Source organism: Rhyacophila brunnea, unplaced genomic scaffold (genome assembly GCF_057557595.1).
Source record: "Rhyacophila brunnea isolate RB1 unplaced genomic scaffold, BYU_Rbru_1.0 scaffold_7, whole genome shotgun sequence".
Classification (NCBI taxonomy): domain Eukaryota; kingdom Metazoa; phylum Arthropoda; class Insecta; order Trichoptera; family Rhyacophilidae; genus Rhyacophila; species Rhyacophila brunnea.
In genome coordinates this window covers 42,014,400-42,030,517 of record NW_028233339.1, presented here as the reverse complement: position 1 = coordinate 42,030,517, position 16,118 = coordinate 42,014,400, and the positions used below count along the sequence as shown (strand labels likewise).

General features: G+C 34.3%; 1 protein-coding gene across 9 annotated transcripts in view; it reads left to right on the top strand.

Annotated features, from left to right (window-relative positions):
- The window catches only part of Syx1A (Syntaxin 1A), a 187,386-nt gene that overhangs the window by 141,770 nt on the left and 29,498 nt on the right, over nt 1–16,118 (top strand). For all 9 annotated transcript variants that reach the window (XR_015071947.1, XR_015071946.1, XM_085958258.1 and 6 more), the window contains exons 4-6: nt 11,081–11,155; nt 13,824–14,080; nt 15,491–15,628. Coding sequence is in view for 7 of the 9 variants with exons in the window: in XM_085958258.1 (XP_085814384.1) it covers nt 11,081–11,155; nt 13,824–14,080; nt 15,491–15,628 (470 nt within the window). In the remaining 2 variants the exon portion in view is untranslated. The remainder of the gene's footprint in view (nt 1–11,080; nt 11,156–13,823; nt 14,081–15,490; nt 15,629–16,118) is intronic.

Sequence of the window (16,118 nt, the reverse complement as noted above, 5' to 3'; positions counted from 1 at the left end):
AAAGGCGCTAAAGATGTTGGGCCTTGTCTTGCGTACTTCCCGGGTCTTTTCGGATGTTACGGTACTAAAAATTCTCTATAACTCCTTAGTTAGAAGCATACTTGAGAGTGGGTCTATCGTTTGGGCCCCGCATCACTTGAATTACGGCCTTATGGTGGAGAGAGTCCAAAAGAAATTTTTAAGACTCCTTTACTTTCGGCTGTATGGATATTATCCGTGGCTCTATCCGACTGATTTTCTCTTAGGGATGCTTACATACTGTAGCTTAAAATTTAGAAGGGATCTTTATTTAGATACATATTTTTTCGACTTATACGCGGCGTAAATGTGAACTCTGCCATTCTTGGTGGTATTGGCTTCTGTGTCTCTGATAATTACCTTAGGAATCGAGGGCATCCGTTGTTTGTTCTCCCACGGTGCAGAACTAACCTGCCATTAGTAATGCCAATTGGGAGGGCAGTAACCATGTTTAATGAAATCGCTTCGGATATTGAAATATTCCACTTACGTGAGGGTGAATTTAGGTGGACGTTGTTTTATAAGTTTTTAAGATAGGGTCTATCAAAGTTTACTCTGTGTGCTTCCATCTACTTTTATTTTGTTACTTATTTTATTTTCTTATTTTATTTCTTATTTTATTACTTATTCTCTGTATTTTTATTTTTAAAAATTCTTAACACTTTATTTTATGTCATGTCGTGAACGCTTTGAATTTATAATTTGTTATGTTCATTATATGTAAAATAAATAAATTTGATTTGATTTGATTTGATTCACAGTGCAACAAGTGATAATAGCAACCTTATTGTTAGTGGCGATGCTTATGAAACTGAGGATGCACTTGTTTATATAGGGTCCCTTGTCACAAACAGTAATGATACAATCAACGAAATAAATCGACGGATCAACTTCGCCATCAAGCATGTGTTATGATGGCTCCAAAAGCAAGGCACTCTCGAGGAAAACTAAAACAACCCTATATTAAACTCCTGCGCCCAGTATTAACATATGGATCAGAATGCTGGGCACTTAGAAAACAGGATGAAATATCTTAGAGAGGAGAGTATTTAAGAAGAATCTTTGGAGGTGTTAAGGAAGAAGGCATTCAGCGGTCAAGGTATAATGAGGAAAATGGGTAAAATATGAAAGTGTTACATGTCGAATTTTATAAAATAACCAAAACCATCTTGTATTCTTAATTCAATGAAAAATAAGTATGACTGACAAAGTTTAGTGTGCACTATTTATCTCATATATCCATGCCTACCTCCACCCTTCGCCACTGGTCTATAATATGGACGTCACGTTTAAGCTAATGCCGTATTGCACCGATCATATTAAGACAGACCATTATTAGGAACCAATAAATAAATTAATATATATATCGTACAATGACAACAAAATTCAGTAGAGGTACATGCGTTTATATTATTTATGAACTTTCGTCTGTAAGTACCACTAGAGTTTGAACCTTCTTCTGGTTCAGGTTCCGAGTTTTCTGAATTATTATCAACTGGCGTCTACCTTCTAGAACTCCATTATAATGGTTTTGAAAAAACGTAATTCTTGTTACTTTATTCGGTTTCAAAGCCATTATTTTCTTAATCATTTTTCGACTTAGCGTCATTGATCTTTGCCTATAGTCAATCTGGTCCCTACCGCCCACTAGTGGGCATTCCAGCTTTCATGGTGGGCGGTAAGGGTTTGAAAACCTATGGCAAAATAAAAAAATGCCTGTCTTATATCCAAATATTGAATTAATTAAATATAATTTCATAAGACTTCGTGCTTATGTGTATGCAAAGTATAAATAAAAAAATAGATTTAACTACAGTTAGTTATTTTATAAAGATTTATTCTGCCAAACTTAGTGAAAGTCTGTCAAAGTATTTGAGACGTAATCATTATTATATGATTTAACTTGCTGTAACTCTGCTTTATAAATATTATAAAGTAAAGTTACTTCCCTACTTTATTAATCACCTTTACTGTGGATTGGTGGTTAGAAAATTTTACTACTGACAGAGTTACAAAAGTGGGCGGTAGGTATAAAAAGGTTGACCACACCTGCCTTATACCATAAAATATAGTTTTTAACGGCTATCGTAAGACGCTATCGATTGATTATGATGCACCCCGTTTTCATAGACACTAAAATACTAAATAAACATGCGTCTAATATTCGATGCGAACACGGTACATAGAGATTGAGATGTAAAATTTTATTTAATTATATTCGCTAACATTTTAAAAGGATTTTAAAGAACGCCATTATTCTGAGAAACATGTATTCGACAGAAGTCAAGAGTCAGACCAATGGAAAATGTGTAGGTATAACACGATTTTTCTTCAAACCTCTTTGGTATTAACATGTTTACTACCTTTTTGTATGCCGTTGTGTATGGGCTGTTCGGAATTAACTTAGCTAGGTATATTAGATTGACATTTTCTCGGCCGCCAACGTATCTTGTGCCTGTATATCGTTGCTATAGCAACGGGATGACGTATTATTATCAAAGTTACGTGATAGCTCGTGATCGTATCCCCTTTATCATTGCAAAGAATAGAATTGCATCCAAACTATGGTATGCAAAATTATCGAGAAAATGCTTTACCGGTAAATCGGTAAACATAATATGAAATTAATAACGGTTTACCGGTAGTTATTAAGATATTAAAAAACTCTTAATACCTACAACTAAGTTTCACAACGCGATTTTAATGATATGTTTAATATTACAATGACATGCATTGTATTTTGTATATATTTATTCTTTTTCGGGAGAGGAATTTAAGTAGGCAAGCTAGCATATTTAACGGCATACTTCAGTGGAACGGCAAATAATCTTCAGCATTAGATGGGATGTAATTTTGCATGCGTTGCCAGTCGGAGAGCGATAGTCGACATGTTCGGACGTCAATTTATTTTGTGATGGCGTCAGATGAATTAATTCTTAAACCGTGTAAAAATTACTAAAAAATGTTATGTATTTACTCGAAAAACAAAACATGTCAATGAATATTTATTATTATCATTACTTAAATAACAATAAACATATAAATGGACGCATGTTGAATTTTTATGACAAATTATGTTTTGTTCGTCACGCGTTGTTTGCACAGTCTGCGCGTCGCGTAGTCACGATCGTTTTAAGACCGTGCCTCAGCTGAAGTATAGCCTTAAAGTTTCATCATTTAATCTTCTTCTTATTGTGCCATCTCCTAGAGGAGGTTGGCCACCATAAACGTTGGCGAACATAACAACGTACCATACGCAGTCTCTGACCCAGGTTAAGATCTCTATTGCTAAGGACGCTTCTCATTTTGAGAAAGGCGCACCTTGCGATCTCAATTCTAATTTTTATTTCCTGAGACTTCTCATTGACCCATGTACCTAAATATTTATAATGGGTCACACGTTCGATTGGTTCGCTGTTAATGACAAAATTTGTGTTGGATCTGGATTATTATAATCATATTCCTTAAGTGAAAAAAAGTTTTCTTGCTTTGCCAATATACCGGTTTTTATAAATATTATACATATACCTATACCGGTAATTCGATAATTATTTTTATGTATACTATAGGTAGGGATTCCAATCCCGGGATCCCGAATCCCGGGATCCCGGGATCCCGAGCTATTTTCGATACCTATGAATCCCGGGATTGATAAACATAATTCCGGGATTTCGGGATTGATTTTTTTTATCCATTTTTATGGAAAATAAAATAAAAGCGAAAATATAACAGAAAAAATACTTTTAATAAAAAATAACTACATCAGAAATAAACTGAGTTTGAATGAAGTTTGATTTATACCCATGTGTAGGTTGCCGATTCATTTTATTTTTTCACATAAATTATTAAAAATTGAAAGATTGAAAAAAAAAACAATGCTTCGCACTATTAACAAAGTTATTCCACCATGATATCATACGTTTTACGGCAGTTTCAGATTTGGATGACTAATTAGATTTATGAAGCGGAAAGGCCATAAGTACGCCATGATTATTTGCTATACTATTTTAAATCTCGCTAATCCATTCATTAAGTCTTTACTATCAGAAACAGCAATCTCCTATTAAATTCACATTATTATTTATATTACAATATTATTTACTCCGTTAAACTTGTGTATTTCCAAGATTGAACGTATACAATATTAACAATAAATGTCTTAAATAGTATAAATTATACTAGATTTATTTTTGACCGATTTTATCAATGTTATTTGTAAATATAAAAATTTTATATAAACAATGGAAAAAATGCCAATCCCGGGACCAGTCTCGGGATCCCGGGATTGTCAAATTGTAATCCCGAAATCCCGGGATCAGAATTTTGGCTCGGGATTGGATTCCCTAACTATAGGTACCGGTAAAACGTTTTACCGAAAACGAGTAGTGTTATGCTCTAATCCTAACCAAGTGATCCCGTGATAATGTATTTACATTTGCGCATGTAATTAAATAAGATAGGCGCCCGATTCATTACACCAGTGGTTTTCAAACTTTTTCGCTTATCTGCCCTCTCAGCCGATAACTCGGCTTCGCAAATAAATGTTGTAGCAAATGCAACCGGGATTCGGTAAGCTTTAGCACTCGGCAAAGAGTATGCATTACGTACGGCTAACCTATCCTAACCACCTCTATAACGATAAATTGTGTTTTAATGTACTATCGCAAGACATCTAGATTGGTCATCGTATGCAGAAGAAAAGTTAATTGAATATTGGTCCCTGAATGGGTGAGTCTTTAATATATAATAGTATCTTTTTAGAAGAACAATAACCATATACTTAATAGTAAAATAATAATATTATATGCCTTTGTTTGAAGGCTATCGGAAAAGTAATGAATGTAATGATACTGCAGAATATATGGTAGTGCTCGAAAGCCAGTCACCGTAGATCAAGACATTGTATCCAGTTTTGATTTATGACCTAATGACTAAGAAACGCAAGAAATACAAAACCCACTGAATGTTCTCAAATATTCACAATATTGAATGCGCACTTCGTTTACGTGATAAACTATTGAAAGTAGCATATTCTTTAATACGTGTTTAAGTTTATCCCGTATTTCTCCACACTCGGGAATTATACCTTCTTACATCCACACCACACCTATGCATCTATGCTATACTTATCGACCGCTAAAGTGGTAAATATTATCACATTTAGGGTAGGTTTGTATCAAAGTATTAGTACTTATTGTAACAATTACAATAAGTTGGTTGTAATTGTTACAATAAGTGCTATATTTTAACAGCACCTCTCTTGGCTGTGATAAAATTTAGAGCGAGATAGACAGTTTTTACTGTTTATACGGCTAACGTATTGTAACAATTATAATACTTCAATATTAATATGTAATAAATACTGTCATTTTAGCGGTCGATAATCGCCTTGTGTATAGAATAGACCCGCTAGAACCAACTTCCTTTATTTCTGTAAAAAAAAAACTGTTGTTTTCGTCCATTGATAATGGGGAAGAGAATTTAAGCCGTAGCCGATTTGACTCCGTGCGCCGTGCGATCTGCGATATGGGAAGAGCAGTATTTCGCGTTGAAATGTTTCTGTCGTGCATCTGCTCGTTCAATTAAGGTTATCCGGAAATATTGAATCGGTTATTATTATATCCTGTTCCGTCGAGGTGCACGCTTTGTAAACCTCTGCATTTCGCCAGTCTCATCATTGGGCTTGCGTCGCGTCGCTCGAAATCGCCGCCTCGCTGCATGAGGCATTACATATAGTGCAGGGTCCCATAGACTTGTCGTATACATAATATGCGGAACGCATTCTGACAATTGGAATAGGTTCTAGGGGTCACCAAGATATATAATGTCGATGTTGCCAGGCGATATTAGTGGTCAATTTTTTTTTATTGAGGTTTTAATTTTTTTTCTTATAACCCACCAAAAATTGTTCTGAGTTCTTCAATAAAACCATGACCGAATCAGTAATTGATTGAAAATGCAATAATTGTACCATGCCATCGGCATGGTCGTAGAACGGTTCGTCCCATTTGAAAAAATAAAAATAGCGGGTACTGCAATGTGTTCAAAATTATCGATTCTTAGGATCCTCCTTGGCTTAAATTATTTTATTTAGTAGTATTTTTGTATAGAATCACCCATATTGCTTTTTTACCATATTATATGCATATGACATTAGTTTTAGTATTATGGTTAATACAGAAACTCTGTAGGTTGCACATATAGGTAGGTGAATAAATGAAATAACGATAACCACTTACCACACTAAGTAGACACTTAATAAAAAAAAGAAACAAGTCAAGTGTTCAAACTGCTTTAAGTATCATGATCACAGTTTTTACAAACACTACTTACACATTTGCACAATGATATACATGTCAAAGCCGATTTCTTATAACTACATGATAATGTACGGCAGTTAGAATTACATTTGCATGGCCTAACTAAATAATTTGGTAGAGGTTCATTCGTCATTTTTCTTGGATACGAATTATTTTCTCGTAACTCAAGCCAAGTTGTAGGAAATCAGTAGGCTCAATAGTGTATCAGATGAGCTTTTCCATAAATAAACTTGTGTTGAAGCCCTTAAACAGCGTTAAAGATAAAGAAAGATCCTTGAAGATTTTCCCTTAGATGTTGTGGATTAATTGCAAAGATTATTTTGTGAGCCCTCAAAATAAATTACAGCTTGTTAAATTTATTTGCGAAAATGCTCCCACATTTGCAAAAATCAACGAAGAAAGTGAGCTGTAGATTTGTGGTGGATTTGACGACCCCACACAATTGTTTAAATTGTAGTGATGAATTTTTAATGACGCCATTGATTTAAAATCAAAATCATTAGATTCTAGAATGAACTCTAGATTCTAGAATGTTCTGTTATATATTTCATGCTGTAAAAAATGCAAAATTTGGAGATTAACACACTCCCGATACAGATGTTTTAATCTTAGGCATTTATTTCTGAAATAAACTTGCATCGATTGGTTGCCGTGGATTATGGTTTGAGGGATCTCAAAAGAAATCCCGTGTTTTAGGATGCCATTTGGCAGCTGAATCTCTTGGTGAAAATATTTGTAATATTTTGCCAGTATTACATTCTTTAACCGGCTACTACACCACTAGTTGCATAGGTACAAAAAAACAAGCTTTAACCATCTCGTCAAAGAGTTTTGTTCAGGATGCACTTTCAGCTTTAGGAAATGGTTTGTTGGAGACCACAGCAGTTTCAAGACCTGGAAAAAGCTTGCACTTACTTATTATGTAAACAAAAAACAACAGCGGATGAACTTCGATATAAATTTATTTCCCAAAATATTGGATTTAGTTTAAATTTGTCAAGAGTGATATGCACATATGATTCATTGTATTTACACTGTTAGGCTTCAGCACAGGTTAATTTATGGAAAAGCTCATCTGATCCACTATTTGTAATTCTAACTGCCGTACACTATCATGTAGCTATAAGAAATCGGCTTTGACATGCATTTATCATTGTGCAAATGTGTAAGTAGTGTTGGAAAAACTGTGATCATGATACTTAAAGCAGTTTGAACACTTGACTTGTTTCTTTTTTTTATTAAGTGTCTACTTAGTGTGGTTAGTCGTTATCGTTATTTCATTTATTCACCAACCTATATGTGCAACCTACACTATTTCTGTATTAACCATAATACTAAAACAATGTCATATGCATATAACATGGTAAAGAAAGCAATCTGGGTGATTCTATACACGAATGCTACTAAAAAATATAATTTAAGCAAAGGAGGATCCTAAGAATCGATAATTTTGAACACATTGCAGTACCCGCTATTTTTATTTTTTCAAATGGGACGAACCGTTCTACGACCATGCCGATGGAATGGTACAATTATTGCATTTTCAATCAATTACTGATTCGGTCATGGTTTTATTGAAGAACTCAGAACAATTTTTGGTGGGTTATAAGAAAAAAAATTAAAACCTCAATAAAAAAAAATTGACCACTAATATCGCCTGGCAACATCGACATTATATATCTTGGTGACCCCTAGAACCTATTCCAATTGTCAGAATGCGTTCCGCATATTATGTATACGACAAGTCTATGGGATCCTGCACTAATAAATCAAAAACCGAATACAGACTTGTTAATAATAATTATTACGGTAGGTGTATTATTCCGCAAGGACGTTCGCGATAGCGCGAGCGGCAAAGACAGGAAATGTGTTCATAAAATGTATGTTATCTGCTAAATTCCATTTTCGTTACCTATTTATTTATGCCACTGACACCGTGCGCCTTAACTAACTAGGTATTGCATCGCGTAGGTACACAAAAAGTGGTATTTTTTTCGTGACAACTAACGTACTTGGATCTAATTCTTACTTTGAGAATTATTTTGACTTATATTCTAAGCTAAACCCTTACAACAGATAATAAATAGAATTCCGATGGGCTATATAGGTACATACCAATACAGTAAATTTTGACGCAGGGTTTTGAATCTGTGAGTGTCCTACGAAAATGAACCACGCATTATAGCCGTGCAATAGTGTGTGTAATACACCAATATTAAATAAGCGTCAATGCATAAACCGAGAGCAGTTGTCAGTATTCGACGTATGACGTATTCTTGACACTTGTTTACATTTATCCCGTATTCTTCCTTACTCGAGATCGGTTGCTGGCTTCTCCTTACCCGTTAGGTAAACCAATTGAGATGCCAATGACTAAACATGTACAGGTGTCGACAATTATAATTTACAAAATTATTTTCGTATGCAGAAACATACATACGCGCGTAATTCCCTAAGATACACGCCTAACTTTAAAGTTTAAAGGGCCGATTTCGACGACGTAAGTTCGGTGAGAAAAACATATATACGTATTATAATTCTTATTAGAACGCCTAAGTGGAAGAGAGAAAGAGAGTGTCACCATTTGGTAGAAGAAGGCTTTCTTCAATATCTTTGTGTAAAGCATTTCGCATTTCGTTGCACGTTTTTCTTTGATAATTTGGTTTACAAGAAGTATTATAACCATGATTTCTTTCGTTCGCGTAGGTAATCTTAAAGTTATAAGATTATTGATATTTTGTTTATATATGAGTATATTTTTATAATATATAGTACTTACTACACTTTTTTTAGTTGACAAAAAGATGTAAGTATTATATATGAAAACACTATTTCCGAAATCCCAGCATTCTAACGATCCCGGGATTTATGGGCTCAAGAAATTAAGTGGAATTCTGGGAGTGCAAAGCTTAGTGTACATTTATAACTATCTACCCAACCTTACGCGGTGTTTACATTAATAAATACTATTTGTACATCTCAAAAATAAGTTAAATGAATATTTATGCTAATAGTAATTAAAAAACTGACTGCCAAATTTAACAAAAAAAAACAAATGAACACAACCGATATTTTTTCTTTCTAGCAATTTGTTTTTCAAAGGATCGAGATTGAAAAATCGCCGTTTCAATTAATATTTTCGCGGGAAAAATAAACAGCTGTTAACACCCACAGATTATTGGCAATGAAAGCCTTCGCATTGGATTAGGGGAGGCTTTTATGAAATAATACACGTTCGGTATTACCCTTTGCCATTTCAGCAGTGACCTTTTCATCTTGTGTATTGTGATTTCTCTCCCGAAATAGAACCATTAAAAATTTTGCGATGTAAAACACACACAGAGTGTCTATTTGTTCCCACTCTCTCCCCACACTGGCCATAGATAAATGATAAGTGGCGCGTAAACCTATACGGGGGATGAAAATGGTGTTCATGCTTTTTTAAGTGCAAAGCCTGTGGATTCATAATTATTAATAATCCCCCTTTATATTGGCAACACTGAATTGAATGTTTAAAAGTGTTTATGGAATCAAAAATAGAAGTATCCACCTTCGGAATTGTTAATATTGATATTATATGAATCGTAATGAATCAAAAATAGATAAATGTCTTTTGTTTTTGGTTATTGATTATTATTACGATAATATAATATGTTGGTAATTTTAAAAATTGGATAATCTATAATTAGATATTCATTTTGGTCAGGATTAATTTGTAAATTTGCTAATATTTCGTAATAATTGATTACCTTCTTAAAAGATACATATCGTTTTTATAGATAGCTCCACATATTGAATTATGGATAGTTCTTCTTTTGTTAGATAGATAGTTTATTTCTCACATCGTCACTTTAGTACTGCTACTAGATAACTTAGATTTTGCTAATAATTGCATTGCTTATGTTGAGATGGAAATAATTTATCAGACTCAAAATCAGCATAAATCAATTTACCTAGTATTGGGTTGCATGTAAATTGTACGTAAAACATTTCACCATGGGACAGTTCGCAGTGAGCTTTCTTATCGCAAAGAGATGACCTTATACGGTCTCAGATTCAATATGAACATTAATTCAATTTTCATAGCTGATTTTGGCAAAATTCATGAATTCAAGAATGAAACCCCAACCTAACCTAACAAATAATCCAGTATATCGGCTATTTTCAAAATTTGTTTGCTGCTGGCATCCTGGTAAAGTGTAAACCGACAAGAACCGTGTTTTATTTAGACATGAATTTTATGTCAGTATTATACAGCCCACGGTAGCCGCGCGGCTGGCAAGTACACATATTGTTTTTCAATTTGTGTCTGTCAGGGTATGGACCTAATAGGTTGAGCAAATGGCTGACATCCATTTCTCGTAAAAAACAAAATCTGTTAATACACACTTCTACTCTGTGGAGGCCCGTATGATCCTATTAGGATCGGACATGGTCGAAAAAAAAAATTATACGACCCAAAAAGGTTGGACGGTCTTTAATATACGGCCATATATTTTTGATACAACATTTCACGGTGAAGTATGATACGCGCGAACTGCATACCTACAAGTTTCCGGACACAGTAGTATTGTGGTGAAGAAGATATGTTTCAGGGATGGCGAACCATTTTCTACAAGTGTGTCAGATTTTAAAGAAAAATCTTGAAAAAAATAGTCGCATGTCAGAATTTAAAATTACATTGTTGCATTTACTGTGTTATTGGGTGATTTTTTCTAATATATCTTTTCTCTTTTTTCCAGAAACAAAACAGGAGTTAGAAGATCTTATGGCTGATATTAAGAAGACTGCCAACAAAGTCCGAGCAAAGTTAAAAGGTCCGTTTTCATATTTCTATCTATTTACATATATTAATATCTTCTGTAGTGCCCGAATTATACAAACAGTTGCGATCATTTACGAGACCGCCTGGCACGGTAATTGGTGTCTTAAAATGTCAGACACTATTCATCCGCTTGGACTGTGGATATAATTGAACATTTTCTATAGTCTGATTGCTTGTGATGGCCATAATCAAATTTTAAATATTAAAACCCATCAATATTATCTAATAGTGAAAATTTAGTTTATGTAAGCCGTCTCTCACATCAAAACTCGTCTCGCCTGCAACGTGTTGAATACGTCGATGTGACGTCATCGTTATTCACAATACACACGTTGCCAAATGGATCTACGCAGATTGGTTGAATGCGACTGTTTAGTTTGAATAAAACATCTGCTGTTGCAATTGACAAGTTGCATGCTTCTCGGGCTGCGAGTCGAAGACGCCAGGACGCATACAAACACCTACGAATTGGTCATGTGTATATACATTTCGAAGGCTACGTGCGACTGTCGCTAGGTAAATCGTCGCGGTCTTCATATGCAACACCGGATCAATGTTCTAGGAAGGTTTGATTTATGACTGTGCGGCAGACAAGGCAAGTTTAGATGTGAGAGCCGGCTTAGATTCATATGGTACCACTTCAGATGATTTCAATTTAAAATATTGATAATCATTATGTGTGATAAGCTCAAACTGTCATCACCTAGAAGATTGATCGTTAGTCAGTGAGTGTGGTAGTCTAATGTTGCCATAAAACAAAAATATCGATGGTTGAAGTATCAATCATTAATATTAATTGGCTTTTGCAAAAATGATTTTAGAACACACTTTTTTTTGTTAATTCTATGATAATTGAGTTATTTATGTTGACAGCTGTTTCTTAACAAAGATAACTAATTTTTTAAACTTAAAACGTATGTAGTCCTTAAGACATGACAGAAAGATTGTGTTAATCTTTGTTTACTCTTGTGGGGTAGTTGTTGCATTTATTTTAATTTATTTTTGAAATTATCATTGGGTGTTAAGGACCCACATGCTCAGCGTAGGTCAAAAAGGAGCTTTTATGGTATTTTCAGAGCATAACCCTGGACATTCCTTAAACGTTGTAGATAATCTATTTATATAATTTTGAAGCCTGATTATCCTTTATATTTATTTTAAACATTTGATGACTGCATAAAGTATTTTTAATACATAAAATAATAGTATTCTTTTAAACCTCTCGCTCTAATATTTTAGAATATAGTCATATTTCAGTACGTCCATGTGCAGTGGTGTTAAGATTTTTTAGATTTATTAATTTTTAAACGCATTTACAAAACCATTAGTAAAATTAATGTTAATATTATATAGATTTACGATAAAAAATTATATTTTATGATCCCAAATTTGACAAGAATTAGGCATTTTATTATTCAAAAATGGGCACGATTAACACATTTGAAGATATTTATTATAAGCTATGTCTTTGACCATTCAAATGTGATAAACATCCTTCGAATAATGATTGCTTTATAATAATTATTGACCTAAGAGTATTAGTAGTATTTTTTTTAAATACGCCATTTCTATTGGCATTGGGAAAGATGTTTATGTCATGTCTTCTCTAATAAATTCTTAATGATCATAAAAATATATGAATACTGTAAAAGTGCATTATTGTTAACATTGTGCATTTAAATTGAAAATACAATCTTATTTTTACGATGGTTCTTGAGATAATAATTAAATGCATGATGGCAACCCTTTAATGTAACCCTTTGTAATCAATCACATTTAATGTTCATTAAATTAAATTAATAGTGTCACCTATTAATAAAACTATAACCATTTTGTCTACTGCAGAAAACTACAAGTTTTAAAATAAGATTTCATTCACAAAAAATATAAAGAATACTACAGTTTGTTACTGAAGGCAGCACCATGCAATTAAAGGTTAAACTACGAACCATTTTTAATGGTTTCCCGGAGTTGTAGTCACACTAGAATTATTCCTATTTTTCACACAATACCCAGGTAATCAGGATAACAGTTGAGTCCAAGAATGTAAGAAAATATCAGAAGCATTAGCTTCCAATTAAAGCCTCATGCGGGCAAGCCTGTCATTGGCTTTGACAGAATGCGAGTTTGATGTTTATGTGAAGCTTGCCCGACTAATCATTGTTCTATATCAATATGCTAGTACTATTAGCAACTTGTCCAAATGCAATCTCCAACAGTTTCCGCTAGTATAAGTATGAACATATGGGGGAATACTGTTTAGTGTTGCCACTAATCTGATCGATAAATGTTTTTTTTTTTGAATAACTTTAATTGTTAACATTAACAACACAACATATGTTATGAACCAATCAAAACAAACATCAATACGATCAAGTTGACGGTTGAATCGTTCCATATAATTGCTATTTAAGTTTGACAATTGCACTTCAACAAATCGATGAGTGTGCTCGTATAATTACACTTATAGAAATAATGTATTGAATGCTGCGAATACAATATTAACTTTTCTATACGTGCTAATTTGATCATATCAAAAATGATCTGAAATTTTTAAAATCAATATTGCATTATATTTATTTTACATTCAGCTTTGCTTTGAAGCTATCGATAGTTCTAATATAAGTCCATTGATTGAAGTTTTCTGTTCGCGTATCCAGTGATAGAGCAAAACATCGACCAGGAGGAGCAGACCAACAAGTCGTCGGCAGACCTTCGGATACGGAAAACGCAGCACTCAACGCTGAGTCGTAAGTTCGTGGAGGTGATGACGGAGTATAACCGCACGCAAACAGACTACAGGGAGCGATGCAAGGGCAGGATACAGCGCCAGCTCGAGATCACCGGCCGCACCACCACCAGCGAGGAACTCGAGGAGATGCTCGAGCAGGGGAACCCCGCGGTCTTCACGCAGGGGGTAAATCATTTACTACCTTATATATTTAATATGTGAAACATATTTACAGTAGGTACTGAAATGAACATATGGCTTTCTTAATTTTGATAAAATAACAAAACATAAACCGTAGATGTCAGTTTTGGCATTGTTGAAATTTCCACAGATTGCGGTGCGTTGGCCGCCGAATTGTCACATGGTTGGTCGGCCGACTCGAATAAGGCAAGAAATTAATGAAACTGTTGTATTGTTCCATAAAATTATCGCTCAAACAGTAGGCTCTGCGATGCAATGGCAGTGTATTTGGCTGTTGACCGGAAGGTTGATAGTTCAAGCTGACTTGACAGTTATATTATTGCCAATCTGAGCCTAAGGATATAGGTCAGTGGTAAGATAAACTACAGACCTAAAGATTAGTAGTTCGAGATTATTTGACTGCTCACATAACATACATCGCAGGTTATTCTGGATAATAAAAAAATACATCAGGTCTACTGATTAACTTAGAATGCTTACATAAGTTATGTAAACAAACCGACGGATTTCAAAGCAGAGCCTCCATTTTATTGTCGGGGCTGCCAATAGAAGAGGAAAATAATGAACTTGTTACCAATGCAACCACAAGCAGTGACGTCCCTAGGCAAAGTGCCGCCCTTAAACTGACTTAGAATAACACCCCCTTTTATTTAGGTACCTACCCACTTATCTATTTTATTATTTATTTTCGACTATCTTCAACAAGCAAATATTTACACCAAATTGACATACACACCTTCTACTGATGACTGTAGCATTTTCACGAAACCTACTCTCAAACAGTGGTGAACCCTGTGAACCTCTCAAACAGTGATCACCCTTGTGAAAATTTTGTAATTAACCGCCATTACAATACAACAATAGTTATGTTGTCAGGATTTTTTATGCCTGGATTATATTTAAAGTAAAATGTCGATGCTTCATGAAAAAACCGCTTCTCTCGGAAACTATAATATTTGTATTCGTGCCTTCAATCGCTGCCCTTTATAATGTGCCGCCCCTATACAAACCACAGGATGTCACTGACCACAAGCACGGTTTGTTTGATTTGAGAATGAATTGCTTTCAAAATTCCTGTACAAAATGTATATTAGACGCTTGTCTAGAGACCAAATTCTTTGGTATATCCTAATAGGATGTTTAAAAAGTTATTGTCACATTCAAATACATAATAATATGTCCATTTCGATTTTCGTTTTATGTGAATCTTTTAAATTCAAATTTGTCAAAATATACAAAAATGAACATACATCATCTGTGCTTAACTGTGCAAACTTAACAAATATGTTTGTACATTAAATATAAGGCAACGATTTAACTGTAGACAGATTTTATCAGGAGATAAGTGTGCGCTATTTATGAATACCTAAAAATGTATTGGTTAATAAATTCCAGATCATAATGGAGACTCAGCAGGCAAAACAAACACTAGCAGACATCGAAGCTCGCCACGCGGATATCATCAAACTGGAAAACTCCATCAGGGAACTCCACGACATGTTCATGGACATGGCCATGCTCGTCGAGAGCCAGGTCAGAATACTTCCACAGGGGGGCATCCGTGTCCACAAATCATTTTCCATAAGTATCTATTGACCATTTAAATGTCTATTTAGGGAGAAAACCTTACATTTAGCTAAAGAAATTAACAAATTGTGATTAAATATATTAGTGCTTCTGTGCTAATATGTTTTAAGTCCCGCGCCGGGCAAGTAAATATGACTAAACGAATCGAATCTGTGTTATGATGGGCATTTGGATATGCCCGAAATCAATTAAAATCATATTTTTTCGCAGTTATGGCATCTGTACACGTGTGTGGATTTACTGGCACCAATAGTGTATAAATTAAATTATCACGATAATAACTGTCTACACGTAATAGTGCTGACTGTCTTGCTAATCTTATTCTTTAAACGTATGGAAGGTGCGTTGTCATCATTGTATGGTGCTATTTGATGATTGATACAATCCGCTGCAAGTGTAATTTGTATTTTTTCCGACAGTTCCAACATTCTAACGT